This window comes from Zalophus californianus, chromosome 17 (genome assembly GCF_009762305.2).
Source record: "Zalophus californianus isolate mZalCal1 chromosome 17, mZalCal1.pri.v2, whole genome shotgun sequence".
NCBI lineage: Eukaryota > Metazoa > Chordata > Mammalia > Carnivora > Otariidae > Zalophus > Zalophus californianus.
In genome coordinates, this window is record NC_045611.1 from 57033243 (window position 1) to 57055538 (window position 22296).

General features: G+C 44.0%; 2 protein-coding genes across 2 annotated transcripts in view; one reads left to right on the forward strand and one right to left on the reverse strand.

Annotated features, from left to right (window-relative positions):
* The window catches only part of LOC113936284 (NACHT, LRR and PYD domains-containing protein 2), a 40334-nt gene extending 37579 nt beyond the window's left edge, over nucleotides 1–2755 (forward strand). Inside the window, 1 exon segment of the mRNA XM_035724922.1 lies at nucleotides 2447–2755. Coding sequence (XP_035580815.1) covers nucleotides 2447–2585 — 139 coding nt within the window. The 3' untranslated portion in view covers nucleotides 2586–2755.
* Nucleotides 2756–4603: 1848 nt separating this feature from the next.
* Nucleotides 4604–22048, reverse strand: GP6 (glycoprotein VI platelet). The gene is made up of 8 exons (XM_027619343.1): nucleotides 22015–22048; nucleotides 18556–18591; nucleotides 18163–18420; nucleotides 14798–15085; nucleotides 10050–10103; nucleotides 7324–7383; nucleotides 5373–5423; nucleotides 4604–4839 (listed from the first exon to the last, which is right to left on the reverse strand). Exons 1-8 carry the CDS (start codon nucleotides 22046–22048, stop codon nucleotides 4604–4606), a joined length of 1017 nt encoding a protein of 338 aa, XP_027475144.1.
* Nucleotides 22049–22296: the final 248 nt, after the last annotated feature.

Sequence of the window (22296 nt, forward strand, 5' to 3'; positions counted from 1 at the left end):
CCCTGGCTGTTAGAGTATCCAGTTTAAACTACATCTCATTCATAGCATTTTTTAAGTTTGGCCTGATTCGATCCCATTTCCACCCTTAGAGATTCTATATTGTCACTAATGCTTTTTTCAAGCCTAGATATTGACTTCATGATTTCCCGAAGTCTATCTCTGACATCTTTCTTATATCCATATCCATTAGTTCTGTGTCAGAGGACATTGTCTCTGGTTCTTTTCTTTGTTGGGACTTCCTTCTCCTAGTCATTCTGTCAAGGGATGGTTGAGTGAATGGATGGATTCCAAAATGTCAACTACAACCCAAGCTAGATGCACCCTAACAAAATCCAGAGTGGTCAGACACCACCACTGAAAATACAAAGCCAAAATGAAACACAAGAATAAAATTGAAAAAATAAAAATAAATTAAAATAAATTTTTAAAAAGGGGGGAGAGGAAAGGGAGCTATAATCTCTCAATGTGGACAGAGCAGGGTGTTTCAGTTGTTCCTGGGTGTATTTTGGTCTCTGTGTTAGAGGACACTACATCCTAAAATTATTGGGAAAGTAAAACTTGTATATATAAAAAGGTAAAACTAACTTAAACATGGGCTAAAATAAAGCATATATCTATAAAAAATATGGGTGTGTAAAAATACAAGTTCAAAAAGCAACTATGAATAATGAGTTGGTATAATAGACATCTAGTTAAAAATGAGAAGGTATAAAGAAAAATACAGAAGGGGAAAATGGCATGAGAAAAGGAGAAAGAAAAAAAAAGAAAATGAGAATTATATCTGAAAAATAAACAGTCATTAGGCCACAACCTGGAGCTCAATATACAATTTTCCCCTGGCGTTGGGATTTTACAGTCTTATGGAATCCAAAGGATTGTCATCCACCTGTTCTTCCAGCCTATATTCTGGGGGAGGGACATGGTGCATATGCAGAGTTGCCCCACCCCCTCTCAGGGGGTGGGCTCAGTGGAAACCAGTCTTCTGTGCCTCTTTTGTTCCCTGGGGAACACCTATTCAGGGGATCAGAGCAAAAATGGCCACAGCCAAACCTCTGGCCCAGAGCAGAAAATTTGCAGTCTTCCATCTTTAATAAACTGTCCAGGACAAACAGTCTCCACTTCTGCTTGCACCTCTGAAAGCCACAGCCACCCATGGTGCATGCCCACAGCTACTCTCTGAGAAGTGTTTTCAGGGGTCCAGAAGTATCTTTGTGCTCCTAAAACCACAAGGGGCTGTGGGCTCCCATGTGCACCCAAAGCTCCAGAATCAGGTCTGGGTTCCGACCTAAAGCCCTTTCCCAGCCACTACTGCTCTGTGAGTTTTTGCCCAGTTGCAGGCGCAGGTTCCAGATTTTTTCAGGCTGTTCAGGAAAAGAGTGGATATCAACCCTCCCAGTTCATGGTTTCTGGCAGTTCGAGCTGAGAGTCCCTTCCTGGGCTCACTGACCAGAACCTGCTTCCTGGCTCCAATGCTTGGGCCCTCTACCATTTCAGGAATCTCCCTTTGCTCTGTGGTCCCTCATAATCTGAGACCATAATGCCCTACCTAGAATTCTGCCTTTTCATTTCCAAAGCCCCTTCAGGGAGGGGTGTCTCTTACTAGAGCAGATTTCTAAGGGTTCCAATTTTGTGCCCTGGTGTTGTGTCACTTTCCAGGCACCAGCTTATGGCAGCTCCCTCCCCTTCTGTGTAGCTTCTGATATCTCCCTGCAGATTCAGGATTCCATATGTTCCACCTTGTCAAAAGCAGTTGCTTTTCTGCTTGTAGAGATCCAGATATATATTCTTACATCTCAGGCTGATTTTGTGGGTATTCAAAATGGTTTGATAGATATCTAGCTAAATTCAGGGGACTAGTTGAAGTGGGGTCCCCTACTACTCACCATCTTGCCTCCTCCCTATACATATTTTTGCTTTATTCCCTCTTGCTCCCCCCTCACCCTGTTCCCCATTTCCACATCACACAGATGTATATGGTTACCACAAGATGAATCCTACAAATGAAGCTGTCACTATCACAGGTCAAATAAAAGGTATTGGTCAGCTAGTATATGTAGCCAAGGGGGACTGAAGTCTGGTCTGAGTAACTTGGTTCAAATGTATGTGTTTTGTCCTGGATCCACCAAGTAGAAGCTGCCAAAGTGAGCTATGGAGTAGGAAGGTGTTAGAACTACATCACAGATGTATCCATCAATTCCATCTCTCCAAGCATGATATGAGGATCGCCTGAGAACATCTAAGCATGCAAAAGCATTACAATGTTAACCTGGTATTGTCTCTCTTTCCCTACCAAATCAATATGGAACCCTACTTTAGAGCATACAATAATCAGTAAAGACTGCCCCTGCCCCTGCTCTAAAGCATGAGACTTGCAGGCACTTGGGCATTTGGAATGAATCTCCTTGAAGCAACAAGAAACATTCTTTTTGCTCCATTGTAACTCCAGGTTGAAGATAGATGAATCTGATCCTCGAATCCAGAAGCTGCTGAAAGAAATCCAAGAACATGACCCACAACTGACAATTGAGAGTGATAATCCAGATCCAGCCAATAACCAACCTTCTTCAAATGACTTTATTTTCTGAATCCCCTGGACTTATTCATTCCCCAGTAAAGTCCAGAATCATCGAGGTGATGGTGAACTTCCTCTGAGCCCTCTCAGTGATGTTAGGTGCTTGGCCAGATGTTACGGTAGCCTTGGTTATGCTTTGGCTTCCATGAAACACACACGGGTGGCTTACCCCATTATGGATGGAATGCCTATATCTCGAGTCTATCAAGAGAAATAAAGGCATGAAAGCATTCATGGAGGTTTTTATTAATGGATTCTGACCAAATTTAGACAGAAGATTCTTTGTTTGGGGAGAACCTAACCCAGAAAGAAAAGGGGGACAGAAATGTTTGTGATCATACTGGTCTGTTCACCTTGCCAGTCACTGCCCAGTTCTGGCATTCCTTGACCTGCCTGCATAGCTGCCTAGTAGGTCTTCCTTGTAGAGTATTTCTCCACCAATCCTACAATATTTTGTAGCATTCTTAAGTACTTCAGTGAAGCCCTTATATGATCATGTCCTTGCTCTGATTAGCTTTTTAATAATTCCAACCTTACTTACAGAAGACATAACTTCATGGTATGTACTTCCTGGTATGCTCTTTCCCATAGAGTCCCCCTTATTTCCTTGTGACAGACAGAATCCCAAAAGTCCTTAAAGCAACAACTGTAAGAATCAATTTTTTTTTATTAAGCACTAATATTTAAATTTTTCTTCCAATCATCCTACTTTCCCCTATTTCTTCAGTGGGGTCCATTCGTTCATCATTCTCACCAAATACGCCACATTCCCAGACATCCCCTTCAAACCTCCATTTAATGTGCTTGTGTGTCATCATCTCAGTGATGTCCCTGCATATGGTGTGGGCTCCTGGATTTTCCTACAAGTTTCCTTCTGTTTCTCTCTCAAGGGCTCTTGTTCAGCTGGATATAGGTCTTTCCTAGAGCATCTTCATTCTCAGGGTCTGAGGTGTGGTAGCTGCCTTCAGTGGGAGTGGGTGGGGTTGTTAAAAGAAGAAAGAGGCACACAATTTTTTAAAGCTAGGAAGGAATCTCAATGTCTTCTAGCTGAGGGTTTCTCAATTTCTGTGCTATTGACACTTGGAGCCAGATAATTCTTTGTTATCTTAAGTGTATCTCAAAATGGAGAGATACTTGAGGAGAGAGACACTGTCCTGTGCATTCTTAGAGTGTTAGGATCTCTACCCTCTACCCACTAAATACCAGCACCTCCCTCCCAAAATATCTCCAGGCACTGACAAATATCCCTTGGGTGCAAAATGCCCCATAGTTGCCCCCTTTAGGGGAAAAGAAATTGAGAAGCCTGTGTGCATCAGTTTAGGGACAGATACTCTGCCAATTTCACCTGTGACTTAGAGATTCTGTGAGTGTAGTATTAACTATGGAGCAAGATAGGAGGAGGATGTGGCCATAAATTGATGAACCCAAAGCCCATGTCTGAGGAAATGGCATTTGAGATCAAGGAGTAGGAGAAGGGCATCCTCAGGGTGGGGAGGTGTGGTGGGGCAAGCCCTGAGTATTCACACATATAACCAAATGTTTCTGGTTAGGGGAGAGCCTGGGCTGAGAGGCTCAGGAAATGAGTACTAGTCTGAATTAATCAGCTAAACCATGGATACCCAGAGAAAACACAGGAGCCAACAGGAAGCATGGGAGAGTTTTGTACAGAGGATAGAACAGGGTCAGCTATGAGGCTTGGGGATACAGAAGTCAATCTGGAATATGTATTAGGAAAGGTTGAAGAGGTCAGTGTGACGGTCCAGTTAGGGTGCCATAAGATCCACAAGGTGCAAGATATGAGTGAGAAGATACTGGCATCCACTAGATACCTCCAATCCCAAATGAAGGGAGTCCTTGGATGGAAAGCCAAATAGACACTGGCTCAATAGCTCCTTGATGGGGCACCAAGGAGAGGCCCCAAGGTCCTCCTCCTCCACAGTTATAACCACTATCCTCCTGCTCATACATTCCATACACTCCACACATGGTTTTACATCCCCTGTCTCATAGATACAACCAAGCCTTGGAGTTCTAATGGTGGTGCCCATGGTTATGGCCATCTGGTCGACCCCCATCCTGCTGACTGTGTGGTTTCTGGGTCTGCGGGAGGGGTGGGAGTGGCCTGCGGATAGGTCTGACCCGGCGTGGCAGGGATTTCTTTCTGCTGTGCCAATCTTCTGCCAGAAGCCCCACCAGGAGTATTAGAATCACAGCCCCAATGCATATCCGGACCAGATTGCCCTTGGTGTAGTGCTGCTGGGCAAGATCTGGAGGAACAAAGAGAGACAGGAGCAGGTGATGAAAGCCTATCTCTAGGACCCACTTCAAGGTACATCTTGGGTTTCTCATAGCCATATCCCTCATCCGAGACCCTATTCTCTGCTATCTAGAATGTCAGTCTCCTTCCTAGAGGGCTCCTCCCCTCCTCACCAAGGTTAGGGCTAGATAAGCCCAATTCTCTAAATATCATTTCTTCCATACAACCCCCTCATAGGCCTCTGATACAACCCCTCCACACACACACAGACACTACCTGGCCATTGGCTAATTGCAGCAGAAAAGACTGTTACAAGGAGTGGAAAGAGATGGAATTTATCTTTCCCTGATCCTTTAGAAAATCTCAACTTTCCCACCTGATCTTATTGCCCAATTCTGAGTTCCAACTATTGATATTTACCCTCCCCTTAATATTTTATAAACCAGGACCCAAGATCATAGTGCTGTACAGGGAAAGCAGTCAGCTTTAGGGGAAGACACAGGGGTGGGAATGAAGAGGGTCCAGAGAGGACCACTTACTCACCTGGTGGAGACTCTGGCCCCTTTGGAGAGATGGTGATAGTCCTAGAAGTCTCTGGGAATCAAAAAGGGAAAGTATAAAGGGATAAGATCGTCTCCTCTAGCCCTGTTCCTGCCCCTATCCTGAATGCATGCACTTTTGAGACAGAATACCATGACTATAAGAAGAGCATGAACTACAGAGTCAGGCTGTCTAGATTTACCTCAACCTTCCCCCCTGATCTTATTGCCCAATTCTGAGTTCCAAGTATGGATACTTACCCTCCCCTTAGTATTTTATACACCAGGACCCAAGACCATAGATCTGTAGCCTCTGTACAGGGAAAGCAGTCAGCTTTAGGGGAAAATACAGGGGTGGAAATGAAGAGGTCCAGAGAAAACCACTTACCAGTTGGAGACTCTGGCCCCTTTGGAGAGATGGTGATAGTCCTAGAAGGCTCTGGGAATCAAAAAGGGAAAGTATAAAGGGATAAGGTCATCTCCCCTAGCCCTGTTCCTGCTCCTATCCTGAATGCACACACTTCTGAGGAAGAATCCCATGACCATAAGAAGAGCATGAACTGGGCGCCTGGGTGGCTCAGTCGTTAAGCGTCTGCCTTCGGCTCAGGTCATGATCCCAGGGTCCTGGGATCAAGCCCCACATCAGGCTCCCTGCTCCGTGGGGAGCCTGCTTCTCCCTCTCCCACTCCCCCTGCTTGTATTCCCTCTCTCGCTGTGTCTCTCTCTGTCAAATAAATAAATAAAATCTTAAAAAAAAAAACAAACATGAACTACAGAGTCAGACTGTCTAGATTTGAACCCTAGATTCATCACTAATTAGATGTGGGGCCTCTGTCAATAGACTTAATATCTATGGGCCAGTTTTTCCATCTGTCCAGTGAAAATAATTATAATACATCACAGGTTAATGTGAAATTTAAACCAATAACAATAACAGCATAAGGCACAGTGGTTGGTATATGTTAAGCACCCCACACATGGTAGCTCTTGTCTAATTCCACAAATATCTCCAGAGGCTTTCCAGGTGCTCAGCCATACACATCAGACAGGTGTGTGTTTTAATATACTGTGTAAATCGCTATAATAGTCCATAGGACAGAGGAAACTATACAACCCAGTGTCAGAAAAGGCTCTCCTGAGGGACTGAAGCCAGGAGGAAATGGAAGGAAAAGCAGAGCAAGTGGCTTGGATGCAGAGTGAGGAGGAGGTGCCAGGGATCCAGGAGAGCTTCATCTGACTCTGTGTGGCTGAGATTTGCATGAGGAATGAAGACAAGAATGGAGGGATCTTGTCCCTCCCCTGGAGGGATCAGACAGTGGCTGATCTAAGGGCATTGCATCTAAAAGCATTGAACATCAAGCTGAGAACCCCAGGCTATATCCTAAGGGTGACTGGGAACCCAGAAGGATTTTGAACAGAGGGTGATAAAGAATCTCATCAGGGTCTTAGAAAGAACTTACTGGCATCAGGAGTCTAACAGAGCTCAAGTCTGGTGGACCCAGTGGAGATATTGGACCTATCCTCAGGGGATCTGTCAAGGTTTCTGTCTTGAGGGAAGTGGATACTTTTTCCAGGAAAAGTGAGGGGAAAGAGAATTACAGCGTGAGGGAGGTATGTTGCACGGGACTGCAATGATAAGAGGAGGCAGTGAAAAATAGGGGACAAAAGTTACACACATGGACCAGAGCAAAGCCAGAAGAGCAGTGTGTAGGAATGAGTGATGGTCTTCCCATCATAGCCTTGGCTCCGCCATCTTTGAAATGGCCACATTACCCAGAATGCATATCTGTCCCCATGCTCAGAGCCCACCTCTATCCCATCCTTGATCCTCAAGCCAAGGACTTTCCTTGGGAGAGTCAGGTGATCTCCTGAAGCAGACTTAAAGCCTTAGATGATGAGAGAAAAACCTATCCTCATAATCCTCTCTGCTGGGCTCTGAGCGCCTGGTTACTCACCAATTGTAGAGCTCTTGTTGATGAGTGCGATGCTCAGTTTCCTGGAGGCTTCTGGGAATTCTGGGAAGGCAAGAGGGTAATAAGAAAGTGGATAATGTCAGTCTGCCCAGGGAGTCCCTACTCTGCATAGCCCTTCTGAGATATCTGGGCTTCCCAGAACCCCTTTCTCTGACACACACTGCATAGACACTGAGGAGAGACAAATGTAGAGCTGCTATAAGACATATTATCTTCTATCCCTCAGTGGCTGAATAAGAAATGGATCCATTCATCCACTGATGGACTTACATTATTTCCTCTTTTGGGCTACTATCAATAATGTTGCTATGGACACTTAGGTCCACATTTTTGAATGGCCATACATTTTTTTATTTGGGGGGAGAGCATATAGCTACAAGTGGAATAGCTGGGTCCTGTGGTACTTTTATGATGTTGTCATATGATGATTATTTTGAGGAAATGCTGAAATGTTTTCCACAGCAGTGACACCATGTTTCATTCCCACCAGCAATGTATGAGAGTTCCAATTTCTCCACATCCTCAGCAACACCTGTTGTTGTGCTTTATTATTATTATTATTAATTACTATTGCCATTCTGGTGGGTATGATGAGTTTCATGGTATGTGACTTATATCTCAATTTAAAAAGTAAGAAGTGGACCGGTAGATCTGTGCAAGCTCAGTGGTTGGTGCCAGCCTCTGAACACAAGAGGCTCCCCTCCCTATTAAGGCCATTTTCTTAACCAGGGACCTCCCCAGTTACATGGGCACCAAAATATCTCCTAAAACCCTACAACCTATAAATATGTAGCTCCTATTAAGGCTGGGGACAATCTTTGTATGGTGGAACCAGCTCATCAAAGCCTAGCTTATGCTCACCTATCTGTGGTATAGTAAGACCTTGGATATTATTTGTTCTCTGTTATTTCTCTTCCTGTGAGCCTCATTAATAAATTTTTGTTTGAGGGGCACCTGGATGGCTCAGGCCATTAAGCATCCAACTCTTGATTTCTGCTCAGGTGATGATCTCAGGGTTCTGAGATGGAGCCCTATGTGGGGCTCTGCACTGACGGTGGAGCCTGCTTAAGATTCTCTCTCTCCCTCTGCCACTCCCCATCTCACATGCATGCACTCTGTCTCTCAAAAAAATAAATAAATTTTTGTTTGAATTTAGATTGAACATGAAGTACATGTATACCATGGAATACCACTCTGCCATAAAAAGGAACACACTATTGATAACACAATAACTTGGATGGATCTCAAGGGCATTGCGCTGAATGAGAAAAGTCAATCCCAAAACAGTCCATGATAGGCGAACCTTTCCCTTTATATATAACATTGTCAAAATGACAAAGTTAAATAGAAGAACAAATTAGTACTTACCAGGGGGTAGGAACGGTGGGAGGGGAGTGGGTGGATATAACCATAAAGGGGTAGTCTGAGGGGGATATCTTTGTGGGGATGGAAGAGTTCTGTATCTTGAGTGCAGTGGTAGTTACATGGATCTACACATGTGATAAATTGCCATAGAACTAGATACAAATATTGTATCAACGTCAGGTTCCTGGTTTTATGTTGTACTCTAATTATGCAAGGCATAGCCATTGGAGAAATTTAGGCAAACGGTACAGGTGCTACCTGTACAGGGAATTCTTCTGTATTGTCTTTGCAACTTCTTGTGAACCTACATCTCAGAAATAAAAGTTTTACAATTCCAATGAGAAATACATGCACACACATGCGCACACGCAGTGTGCCTCGTTTAGCATGACAGCCTCCATACCACCCTCAACCACACAAGTCAGCACGTTCTTGTCCAACTTGGCTCTTTTCAACATGCTTCTGTTCCTCAGAATTTGGGTCTACCCTGAGACACAGGGAATGTTAGAAATGCCACAGACTAATGCACAGTCTCTTAAGGCACAGGGTGGTATGCAACACACCAGAATCAACTAAGATACTTTGAAGATGGGAGAATATGATGGCTCACTCAAAATTTAGTGCAGTCCCTCTCAAAGTGACATCCCCAGATCAGAAGCATCAGTGTCACCTGGAAACTTGTTAGAAATGAACATAACTGGGGGCTCCTGGGTGGCTCAATCGGTTAAGCATCTGCCTTCAGCTCAGGTCATGATCTCAGGGTCCTGGGATCAAGCCCCACATTGGACTCCCTGCTCAGCGGGGAGTCTGTTTCTCCCTCTGCCTGCCGCTCCTCCTGCTTGTGCTCACTCGCTCTCTCTCTCTCTCAAGTAAATAAATAAAATCTTAAAAAAAAAAAAAAGAAAGAAAGAAATGAACATAACTGGACCCCATCCCAGACCTTCTGAATCAGGAACTGGTGGGGTCCAGAAACCTGGATCACCTCCAGGTGATTCTCAGGCCCCCTAATGTTTGAGAACCACTGGACAATGGAATCAGAGACTCAAAACTAGAGTCGAGGGATCTATGATTTTATAAGCCACTCAGATTATTCTTCTTCACATTAGACATTATAAACCATCAACCTAAGGCTGGATAGAAGTGGGGGTGTAGGGCAGCATAGTAATGTCTATCTAATATTATTATACCAATCTTCTTTACAGGCGGAAATAAGTGATTTTTTAAATCAAATTTGTGAAAGAGACAAGTGAATTAAATTGAGAAATCTAGATAAAGGGGAGAAAGAAAAGAAGGGGTCTATTGGTCTATACCCCAGACACCAGGATGAATCCTCCAGAATTTACCTGTCACAGAGGATGGTGGTTCTGCGGATAACCAGCCGGGGGTCACAGAGGTCCCTGGGAAATCAGAAAAAGAGAGTTCTGTGCTCTGTTAGCTATGGATCCTGAACAAATAATAAAGCATTTCTGCGACCCAGTTTCCTCACCTAGAAAATGAATACAAAGAAGCTCACATCACTGGACTGTCATGGGTGTTAAATAGCACATCTAGCGCATTCTGAGACTAATTAAAAATGACAGTCTCTGTAGCTGCCCTCCCTGCTTTTTGAACTTCAGTTCTGTCCCTTTTTCTGGATCTCTGTGACCTGCACCTTACTTTATCCCTAGGAGCAAAACCAGCTCTCAAGTCCTGGAAAGCAGATGAGGAGGCAGAAGCCGTGGGATACGTGTAGGGAGAAGGGGTGATGGCCATGTAGCAAAACACAACCCCTTTCCACCCCCACCACCCTAGCTTTGTAGCTGCACCAACCTGCCCACCTCCTTTCACCCCAGGACATTTGCTCATACAATCCTGCACACCTGCAGCCCATCCCACTGCTCCATCCACCTGTTTACCTCTTGCTCTGCCCTAAGATCCAGGTCGAACAGCGACTGCTCAGAGAAGTGTTCCCGAACTGCCTCCCCTTCTAGGTTCTAACAGCACTATGTACTTCTAATTCATAATGCATGTCACAGCGACAGCTATGCAGGTATCGGATACCCTTTAAGACTTTATCCTAATTACTATATGTATGTATTACGTGTGTGTGTGTAACAGGTGTGCGTAAAGGAAAAGATACAATAGAGAGAGAGCTTCAGGTCCCCAGCAAAGAACAGCCACAAAAAGCATAGGTACTTTTGAAATACGTTCAATGAAAGAAGCAATAAATGAGCAGGGATCCAAAAAAAGACAAATCTATAAAGGCAGGAAGATTAGCGGTTTCCTTGGGCTGGAGGGAGGAGGAGGGAGGGGCTGCATGTGGACATGAGGGATATGATAGGGTGGTGGAAATGTTCTATAACTGGATTGTGGTGGTGACCACACAACTCTAAATTTACTAAAAACCACTGCATTGTACAATTAAAACAGGTGACTTAAGTTCCTATTATGTGCCAGGAACTGTTGTTCATTTGTTTGTAGAAATGTTCAGATCTCTCTTAGTTACTGATGACCTGAATGTATCCCCAGTAAGATGGACTTGCTCAAAATCCAAGAATTGCACGCTTGGTACACTTTAAATGTTAATGTTGAATTTTTAAATTTTATTTTAGAGGGTTAAAGCCCTAATATGTTTATTTTCAAAAAAAGAAAAGAAAAAAGAAAACAGCCACAAACGTCTGTCTTTCTGGAGCTTACATTCCAGGATGCAGGGGGCAGACAGGTGATAAACACCATAAATCAGTACAATGTATGAACAGGTATAGGTGCTATGGAGAAAAATTAGGCAGGGAAGGAGGCAGATAGCATCAGAGAGGCAAGAATGTGACCTTTGATAGAAGGCCTGAAGGAAGCAATGGATTGAGCCATGAGATCTGGAGAAAGCATCCCAGCAAGTGCAAGGTCCCTGAGGACATAGTGAGCCTGCATATTCAAGGAAAAGCAAGATGGGATGTAGTCAGTAATATAACCATCACAGGTGGTAACTAGACTTATCCGTGGTGACCATTCCATAATGTATATAAATATCAAATCACTATGTTGTACACCTGAAACTAAGACAACATTGTATGTCAATTAGTCTTCAATTTAAAAGTGGGGTGGGGGGAAGCAAGATGCCAGTGTCTCTGAGGCAGAGTGGATGAGGGCAGAGCATCAGGGAGCACTATGGGCTTTGAGCAAAATCATCTGATTTTAACAACCTGTTCTAAAAGGATTCCTCTTGCCATAGTTTTGCAAACATTCTAAAGGGGCAAAGGTATACAAACTTGCAACCAGTAGATAAATAAGTCCTGGAGATTAATGCATAGCCTACTGTCAACCACACTATATTACAGATTTGAAAGTTGCTAAGAGACCAGATCTTTAGTGTTCTCACCACAAAAAAGCAATGGCAATTTTGTGATGGGTTGGAGGTGTTAGCTAGTGCCACAGTGGCAATCATGTTGCGATACATAAATGTATCAAATCAACATGTGCTGTATCTTAAATTTATGCAGTGTTGTATGTCAATTATCTCTCAATTAATATTAAAAAATTAAAGGGGACAAAGGTGGACACAGACAAGTATGGAATAACCCAGTTCTACATGATGGATGGTAGAGCCGTGGAGGTGTTCAGTTGTCACATTAGGGACAGGTTTCAGAGATGTAGTAGAAAGCAGGAGTTGGGCCAAGACACCAAGATTTACAAGAAAATGCCTCTGAGTATTATAGCAGGAAAATGTGTCTTTTTTTTTAATTTTCAAGTTCTTTTTAAATGTGCATTAACTGTACCATTTTATTTATTTTAAGTGTACAGTTCAATAGTATTAAGTGCATTCACATTGTTGTGCAAAAAATCTCGGAACTTTTTCAACTTCAAAACTGAAATTCTGGGTCCATTAAACACTAACTCCCCTTTTCCCCTCCCTCAGCCTTTCTACTCTCTGCCTCTGATTTTGACAACTTTCCAATGCCTCCCGTGAGTGGAATCAGACAGTATATGGCCTTTTGTGACTGATTTCTTTTACATAGTGTAACGTCCTGCAGGTTCATCCATACTGTAGCACATGTCTTTTTAGGGCTGTATAATATTCCACTGTGTTTATGCGCATTTTCTTTATGAACTGTGCTGTCCTCTTTGAAAGAGGCACGTTTTAAGAATGAAGGATTGACAGCTGCTACGGTGTGAGCAAACCTCAAAAACACGAGGCTGACTGAAAGAAGCCGGTCACAAAAGACCACATGTTCTAGGAATCCAGATATATGAAATTCCCCCAAAGAGGCAAATTTATAGAAATAGAAAGTAGTTAGTGGTTGAATGGAAAATGACTGCAAACAGGCACCAGAGATCCCTCGGAGGTGATGGAGATGGGCTAACTGGGTTGTGGTGATGGTTGCACAACTCTGTGAGCTCACTAAAGACCATGGACACTTAAAGTGGGTAACCTTGTAGGTCTAGAAACCATACCTGAATAAAACAAAAAATGGAGGGCAATTTCTACTGAATAATGACCTCACTAGCTAGATTTCAATGAAAATAAGTCTGAATACAAGTACATTTTCATTTTACCCTGCATTAATCCACTAGAGACCAAAAGGATAAGAATTTTCCCTTTGCTAATAGAGTCATTAGTCTTTTGTATATTGGGACGTTTCATTTTTTTTTAAGATTTTTTTTTTTTTAATTTTAGAGAGTGCGTGAGCAGGGTGGGGAGGAGCAAAGTGGGAGGGAGCGGATGAGGGAAAGAATCTTGAGTAGCCTCCATGCTGAGCATAGAGCCCTCTGCAGGGCTCCGTCTCATGACCCCGAGAACATGACCTGAGCCAAAACCAAGAGTCCAACGGTTAACCAACTGAGCTACCCAGGTGCCCCTATTGAGGCGTTTTCAATAATTCAGTTGCTAGGGCACCTTGCTGACTCAGTAGGAAGAGCATGCCACTCTTGATCTCAGAGTCATGAGTTTGAGCCCCACGATGGGTGTAGAGATTATAAAAAATAAATGAATAAACTTTGGGGCCCCTAGGTGGTGCAGCGGGTTGAGCATCTGGCTTTTGGTTTCAGCTCAAGTCATGGTGGGATCAGCCCCACATCGGGCTCCACACTCAGCTTGGAGTCTGCTAAAATTTCCCTCTGCCCTTCCCTGCTCTCTTCCTCTCTCTCGCTCTCTCTCGTAAATAAATAAATCTTTAAAAAAAAAAAAATAGACTTTAAATACTTCAGTTGCTTCAATACTTGTGACGGAACATAACTGTAAAACAATGATGAGCAGGAAACTTCAATAATGGTTTTTAAATTACATCAGTTGATGTAAAGGATTTAGCAGCAAGCTTTGTTATTCAGATACCTTGTGCTTAGACTATTACAAATAAGAAAGACTGAGTGTGTGTTAGTGGTGTAAAGGGAGGCAAAGTTTCCTTCCTATTATAGTGGCATTTTTTAAGTAATTTCCATAAGCTTTTTGCTGCTGTTTGTTTGTTTGAAACCTAGACAAGATTCAAGGCATTATCACTGGTATTGAGAATTATTTTTTCTAGTGTATAGACTCTGTAGTAGACAGGATAACAGCCTCCCAAATATGCTCAAGTCCTAATCCCCAGGCCCTGTGAATATGGCACCTTACATGGTAAGTGGGAGGATGACGGGGTGGAGAGAGTATCCTGGATTATCCAGGTGGCCCAGTATCATCACAGGGTCCTTCAATGTGAAAGCAGGAGGCATGGAGGCAGAAGAGTCTGAGACAGAGAGACTGAAGATGCTACATTGCTGGCTTTCGTGACGAAAGGACCACGGGAGCCAAGGGATGCAGGCACCTCTAAAAGCTGGAAAAGGTACAGGACAGATTCTCCCCTGGGGCCTCCCGAAGGAACATAACCCAGCAGACACCTTTGTTTTGTCCCAATGAGACCCATTCGGTACCTGACCTCCGGAAATGTAATAATACATTTATGTTTTTTTAAGCCAGTGTGTTAGTGGTGATTTGTGACAGCACTACTAGAAACAAATACACCCTCCAAAGCCTCAGGTTTCTCCTGGCCTCCCACCTTCTTCACACCTGTTGGCCCCTCCCCTGGAACTTCCACCAGAGTGTGCAAGAGCTGAAGAAGAAAGGCTTGGTCTGCAGCTCCCTCACCTGTGACCACAAGCTCCAGGGGGTCGCTGGGGGCTGACCACAGGTACGGCAACTTGCTGGAAAAGCTGTAGCATCGGTAGGTCCCACTGTGGGCAACAGTCACTGCGGTGATGGGGAAATCAGCCCAGTACTGCTTCTCAGATCCCTTCTGGGGCCCAGCATCTCCTTCCTTGTACAGAGCAAATTGGTCAAAATTGTATTGGCTCCGACACTGGAGAGTGACTTCCCCTCCTGGGGACACAGCCGGGCTGGGCTGAGCTGAGAGCGAGGGCTTGTTGGCATAAACTCCTGGGAGAAAAAAGAGCTTTTGTGTTAAAGACCGTGGCCAGTGTGTGGCCATGGGGGTGGGAAGGTCCCCCCACCTCCTAAGAGTTAGGGAACTTTCCAGGTATATCCATCCTAGAGAAGCCACCGGCCCTGCCACCAGCTCACAAAAGGGTTCAGGGAGCGTAACCAGGATCGTATCGCAGTGCCCAGGCTCAAATTCTGGTTCTGTCCCTTAGGGGCTGTGTGATCCTGGAGATCAATCTACCCTTCTATCTGTGCCTCAGTGTTCTTTTTTTTTTTTTATGTTAGCATACAATACATCATTCGTTTTTGATGTAGTGATCCACGATTTATTGTTTTCGTATAACACCCAGTGCTCCATGCAGTACGTGCCCTCCTTAATACCCATCACTGGGCTAACCCATCCCCCCTCCCCCCTCCCCTCTAGAACCCTCAGTTTGTTTTTCAGAGTCCATAGTCTCTCATGGTTCATCTCTCCCTCCGATTTCCCCCCCTTCATTTTTCCCTTCCTTCTCCTAATGTCCTCCTTGCTATTCCTTATGTTCCACAAATAAGTGAAACCATATAATTGACTTTCTCTGCTTGACTTATTTCACTTAGCATCATCTCCTCCAGTCCCATCCATGTTGACGCAAATGATGGATATTCATCCTTTCTGACGGCTGAGTAATATTCCATTGTATATATGGACCACATCTTCTTTATCCATTCATCTGTTGAAGGGCATCTCGGCTCTTTCCACAGTTTGGCTATTGTGGACATTGCTGCTATGAACATTGGGATGCATAGGGCCCTTCTTTTCACTACATCTGTGTGTTTGGGGTCAATACCCAGGAGTGCAATCGCTGGGTCATAGGGTAGCTCTATTTTTAATTTTTTGAGGCATCTCCACACTGTCTTCCAAAGTGGCTGTACCAACTTGCATTCCCACCAAGAGTGTAAGAGGGTTCCCCTTTCTCCACAGCCTCTCCAACATTTGTTGTTTCTTGCCCTGTCCATTTTTGCCATTCTAACTGGTGTAAGGTGGTATCTCAATGTGGTTTTGATTTGAATTTCCCTGATGGCTAATGATGATGAACATTTTTTCATGTGTCTGTTAGCCATTTGTATGTCTTCTTCAGAGAAGTGTCTGTTCATGTCTTCTGCCCACTTTTTGACTTGATTGTTTTTTGGCTGTTGAATTTGAGAAGCTCTTTATAGATCTAACAATTCAGTAATGTGGCAGGATACAAAATCAATGCACAGAAATCAGTTGCTTTCTTATACACTAACAATGCAACTGTAGAAAGAGAAATTAGAGAAACAATTCCATTTACAATAGCACCAAAAACCATAAGATACCTCGGAATAAACCTAACCAAAGAGGTAAAGGATCTATACTCTAGGAACTACAGAACACTCATGAAAGAAATTGTGCCTCAGTGTTCTTTTAAATGGCAACTGATAAATCATTGAACACTATATCAAAAACTATTGAGGTACTATATGTTGGCTAACTGAACATAATTTAAAAAAATTTAAAATTGGTTAGCCCGGGAGGCACCTGGGTGGCTCAGTTGGTAAGCGTCTGCCTTCGGCTCAGGTCATGATCCCCAGGTCCTGGGATCGAGCCCCGCATCGGGCTCCCTGCTCAGCGGGAAGCCTGCTTCTCCCTCTCCCACTCCCCCTGCTTGTGTTCCCTCTCTCGCTGTCTCTCTCTCTCTGTCAAATAAATAAAATCTTAAAAAAAAAAAAAAAAAAAGGTTAGCCCATTGATGGGTATTAAGGAGGGCATGTACTGCATGGAGCACTGGGTGTTATACAAAAACAATGGATCGTGGATCACCACATTAAAAACTAATGATGGGGCTCCTTGGGTGGCTCAGTTGGTTAAGCGACTGCCTTCGGCTCAGGTCATGATCCTGGAGTCCCAGGATCGAGTCCCGCATCGGGCTCCCTGCTCAGCAGAGAGTCTGCTTCTCCTTCTGACCCTCTGCCCTCTCATTCTCTCTCTCTCTCTCTCAAATAAATAAATAAAATCTTAAAAAAAAAACTAATGATGTATGGTGACTAACATAACATAATAAAATTTAAAAAAACTAATGATGTATGGTGACTAATATAATAAAATAAAAAAACCCAAAAAATTTAAAAATTTAAAAAATAAAGATAATTCCATAGTTGTAAAGGTGAAAAAAAAAAACTAATGATGTACTATATGTTGGCTAATTGAATTTAAATTTTAAAAAAAGAAAAAAGAAAATGGGAATGACTGAATGAAGCAACTTAGCATAGTTGCCTAATGCATAGGGAGCTCCCAAACTATGACAGTAGTAACAAAATAGCCTACTATTTTAATGCAATTTTTAAACCAGAATTAATGTAAATAATTCATACTGAACAAAATAACCAAGATTTTAAACAAAAACAGACTCCAACTGTGCCTAGTGGAGAGGCAAAAGGCTCAAAACACTTTTGTGTATTTTTATGGTTAATTTTTTCCACACTATTAACATAGTTGAAAAAAATTGAAAAACTTCAAAGTAGGCTATTAGGACTCACAAATTGTTTTAAGTTTCTTTCATTTATACCAAGAAAAATTTTTAAAGAATTCATTATCCTTTTCCTCTCCTGGCTTTAGGGAAACAAACTCATCAATGATATTTTCAAAATCTGTTCAGAAAATAACCATTTGAAAATGCATTAGAAATAAAAGGACAAGCTGAGAACTCTCTCTTTCATCAAAAAATTAAAAAAGAAGGCATTAGAACGTGGAGAGAGGGTATGCATGTCGCCTTTTGCCTCCGGCTCAGGTATGGTTTGAAACGGCACTGCCTGATTCTGTCTTAAAAGTGTGGTGTTTTGTTCAGCGTGGATGTTTTCGCATTGGTTTTTGTTGTTTTAGAAAGATTGTGCATTGATGTATCACTTACGTGGATCCCTGCGGTTTGGGGCATCTCTCCTAAACGTAGCTAGCGCTTCACTTCCCACCCCAATCCCAGCCCCCTGGGTCTCGGGGTTCGCCGTCATCGCCATCCCCCTCCTCACCCTCCTGGAGCCCCCAGGCCACGGGTACAGCCCCGAGCCCCACCAGGTACCTGTAGCAACCAGCTCCAGCCGGTCGCTGGGGGGAGACCAGCGGCTCCCATTCTGATAGGAACAGCGGTAGCACCCGGCGAAACGTTCCTCCATGGCCGGGATGAAAAGAATGGGCTGATCCTGGTAATTCCCGGACCTCAGCTTCTCCAGGCGGTACAAGTCCACCCCCGGGGGCCCCTGGCAGCGGATGGTCACCTGCGTCTTCAGGGGCGCTAGGGAGCTAGGCACGGCCTGGAGGGAGGGCTTGGGCAGCGGGCCTAGAAGGGAAGTGGAGCCTGGTGGAGGGCAGCTTCCAAACAGACTTCCCCTCCCGGGGCTCCCATCGCCCCCACCCTCCCGAGCCCAGAGGAGAGACCCGGGACTCCGGGACTCCGGGGTGGGGAAGGACTCACCGTGCTGAGCTTGCACCACCTGCCCCAGACACAGCCCTGAGCAGAGAAGAAAAGCACCGAAGGCTAGGACCTCCCGGAGCCCACACTTCTGCATGCAAAGCAGGTGATTTTAGACATTTGCAGGCAGTAACTTTCTCTTGTCCTCATTTTTTTTTTTTTTAAGGACACACACACTCACATAATTTAAGTGCCAGAAGCAGCCGGCCATGAAAGGCCACGTATCGTATGATTCCATTTATCTGAAACGTGCTCACTAGGTCAGTCTGCCTGGAAACACACAGAGTAGATCCGTGGTTGCCAGGGGCTGGGGAAGGAGGGTTGCGGGTTGACTGTCATGGGTTATGGTGTCTTTTTGGAGGGGAGACAGTGTCTTGGAACAAGGCAGAGGTGATGTTTGCACGCCTTGCAAATGTACTAAATGTCATTAATGATACATTTTATGTCAAGTTTGTTATTTTACCACAGTTTTTAAAAAGCCAGCCCGGGATTCCTCGCCCCCCCTCCCCATGCACACACTTTTGACAACTGTGAAGAGAACTGTCTCCTCTCTGAAAAGGGGGCTGTGTGCAGGATGTGGTCTATTCCCCCCCCAGCTTTATCGAGAGTACTGATGTACAACATTGTGTAAATTTAAGGTATGTGTTGATTTATCACAAAATGATTTCCACCACAGCATTAGCTAACACCTGTATCCCGTCACATAATTACCATTTCTTTTTTTGTGGTGAGAACATTCAGGATATTCGGCAACAAGGTGTTATTGGCTATAAGCACCATGCTGTAGGGGCACCTAGGTGGCTCAGTCAGTTAAGTGTCTGCCTCAGCTCAGATCATGATCCTAGGGTCCTGGGATTGAGCCCGCATCGGGCTCCTGCTCAGTGGTTAGTCTGCTTCTCCCTTCTCCCTCTGCCCCTCCCCCTGTTCATGCTCTCTCTCCTCTCTCTCTCTCTCTCTCTCAAATAAATAAAATCTTTAAAAAAAGAAATCACGATGCTGTACATTAGATCCAGATGGGATCTATTGCATTCTATCATGTCTAGAGATCACCGGCTGTGTTAATCATGGATTTCCCACTGTTCTAACTTTTTGTTTAAATCAATATTCTGTAATTACATTATGACTGTGCAAATATTATTCACACCTGAGGAGTGTAGTATTGTACCTGTATATTTTTCCTATTTATTGAACCTGGAATCAATATTTGTCTGGCTTAGTGCCGTCTGCATAGTTTTCCTTGACCCTGTGTCTGATTCTTTCCACGGTTCCAAATAGCCTCCCCGTGTAATTTTACACACCTGTCAAACTGCATAATCAATCAATTCCACTTTCTCTGGTGGAGGTGCTTTTCCTCCATCTGCCTTCTACCTTCTCTAGGTTGAACAACTGCCTTTTTCTCTCAAGCTGGCTTTTTTTTTTTTTTTTTAATGTTCAGTTAGCCAACATACAGTACATCATTAGTTTTCTTAACCTTTTTGCTGGGTTGGTAGCATAACCTGTTTTAGTCTCACTAGGGTTACAGTAGTCTCACAGATTTAGCAAATAAAAACATAGGACTCCCATTTAAATATAAATTTCAGATAAACAATGAAAATTCTTTTCATAGTGTGACCCACAAAATATAATCGGATATACTTAGGCTTAAAATATTATTTGTTGTTTACCTGAAATTAAATTTCACTGAGCATGTTGTATTTTACCTGGTAACTCTTATCCTTACACACACACACACACACACACGCTCAGGTGTGCACACACACGAGAAGGGGCAGTTACTGTCTCCATGATAAACATAAGGAAACTGGACAGAGAGGCTAAGCAGTTTCTCTGAGCTGACACAGCTAAGAAGTGGCAGAACCTGGATCATCCCTGACTCCAGAGCTCAGGGGTGACACACCTGTCTCCAGCCCCCTCTGAACCTCTATCCACACCAGGTTCTGCTCCCTGTACCCAAGTTCTACCCACACCTTTGTCTGCTGCCCAACACAACCCCACCTTGGTCTTTTCGTGGGTTTCCATCCAACCTTCTAGCGTGACTGAAAATACTCCCAGTGCCCTTCTGAGAACTTCCTGGATGGACCCTGAATCACCACAGTCCTTCTGGTTAGGGACCATTATTAGCCCCATTTTACAGATCAGACTATGGAGACCGTATCTTGTCCACCATCCTGCAGCTGGTAGGAGGTAGATTCAAACACCAGCAGCATATTTTAGTGATAAAGAATGTGAACTTGGCACTAAACTCTTGAGTTTATTTGAGCCCTAGATGTGTGACCTTAAACAAGTTCCTTAATCCCTCTGGGCCTCAGCTTTCTCCTCTGTAAAATGGGGGTACGAAAAAGGCCCTACCTCGTCAGGCCATTCTGGGAATTAAGTAAGTGTCTGCTAAAAAACATGGAGTAATATCTAGCCCATAGTAAGTGCCATGTGAGTGTGTGTTAATGAATGACTGACAGGTGGTCTGTGCTCATGGCGTGTTTTCTTATCCCCTTAACACAGCTCTTCCTTCCTGCTTGGCTCCTTGGAGCCTCCATCCTTTTAGCAATGAGGCTCTTCTGAATAAATAAGGGAACTGTGCACACAACCTGCCTAGCCAGGGCAGGCAATAAACACACATAATCCTACCACCAATCCCACTACGGGAGGCTCTTACTCCAGCCTCATTGAGGTATCGTTGACAAAGAAACACTGTATTCTAGGGTGTACAGCATGATGATCTGATGGACATTCACACTGTCAAATTAGCACCACCCGTCCACTACCTCACAAAGTTGTTTTGATTTTTGGTTTGGTTTGGTGAAAATGCTTAAGATCTACTCTTTCAGTAAATTTCTATAGTATTATTGCCTATAGTCCCTACGCTGTGCATTAGATCTCCAGAACTTACTCATCTTATAACTAGAAGCTTGTACTCTGTCCACCTATCTCCCCATTTCCTCCCACTCCCCAGCCCCTGGCAACCACAAGTCTACTCTCTGCCTTAATGAGTTCGACTTTTTTAGATTTCACACGTAAGTGAGATTGTGCGGTATTTTCTTCTGTGTCTGGCTTATTGCACTTAGCATAATGGCCTCAAGGTCCATCCATATTGTTGCAAATGGCGGGATTATTTGTCCCCGTGCCGTGAGGTTTGCTGACAAATCTGTAATCTAGTCCTGATGTCACCAAGTCCACATACAAAATATGAATTAATAATTAAACAATTAAAACACAGTGTATAGAGACAAAGTTGCACCCAAAACTGGAAGACCTGTTTCTCTCCTGACCCAGCCAAGAAGAGAACAGAATAACAGACAAACACCACCTCCCTGGGTCCCGGTTTTCCCAACCAACAAAGGAAGGGGCCCTCATAGGTCACCAGCTGTCCTCAAATTCAGTTCTGATGCAATTTTTAAAACATTCTTAGTCTCATAGCCCACTGCCTATCCTTCAGCGTTTCCCAGATCAATCCTCAGGACTCACCAAGACAGAGAAGGGCAGACAGGGATGGGGCCATGGTTCTTCAGCCTGTCCAGAGCTCTGTAGCCCAGGAGGGAAGCTTCAGGGGCCGGAGCAGAGGTGCAGGATGTGACGAGGATACAGAACCCTCTCCTCCCTTCCCCCCTCAGGCTGGCTTTTCCTAAGTGAGGCTCATCAAGCTGGAGCCATCCCTCAGTAGAATGACTTGCACACAAGCTCCCAGAAGCTCATTTATCTTCTGTCACCAACCCAGGATCACACTATATCTGCCTCTTGAGGCACTGA

Excerpts from the sequence above, each read along its gene's own strand:
- GP6 (XM_027619343.1), bottom strand. The coding sequence starts at position 22,048 with ATGGCCCCATCCCTGTCTGCCCTTCTCTGTCTTG. Across the intron at positions 18,421-18,555 it reads GGTGGTGCAAGCTCAGCACG|GCCCGCTGCCCAAGCCCTCC; the intron begins GTGAGTCCTTCC and ends CTTCCCTTCTAG. Across the intron at positions 7,384-10,049 it reads ACCACCATCCTCTGTGACAG|AATTCCCAGAAGCCTCCAGG; the intron begins GTAAATTCTGGA and ends TTGCCTTCCCAG.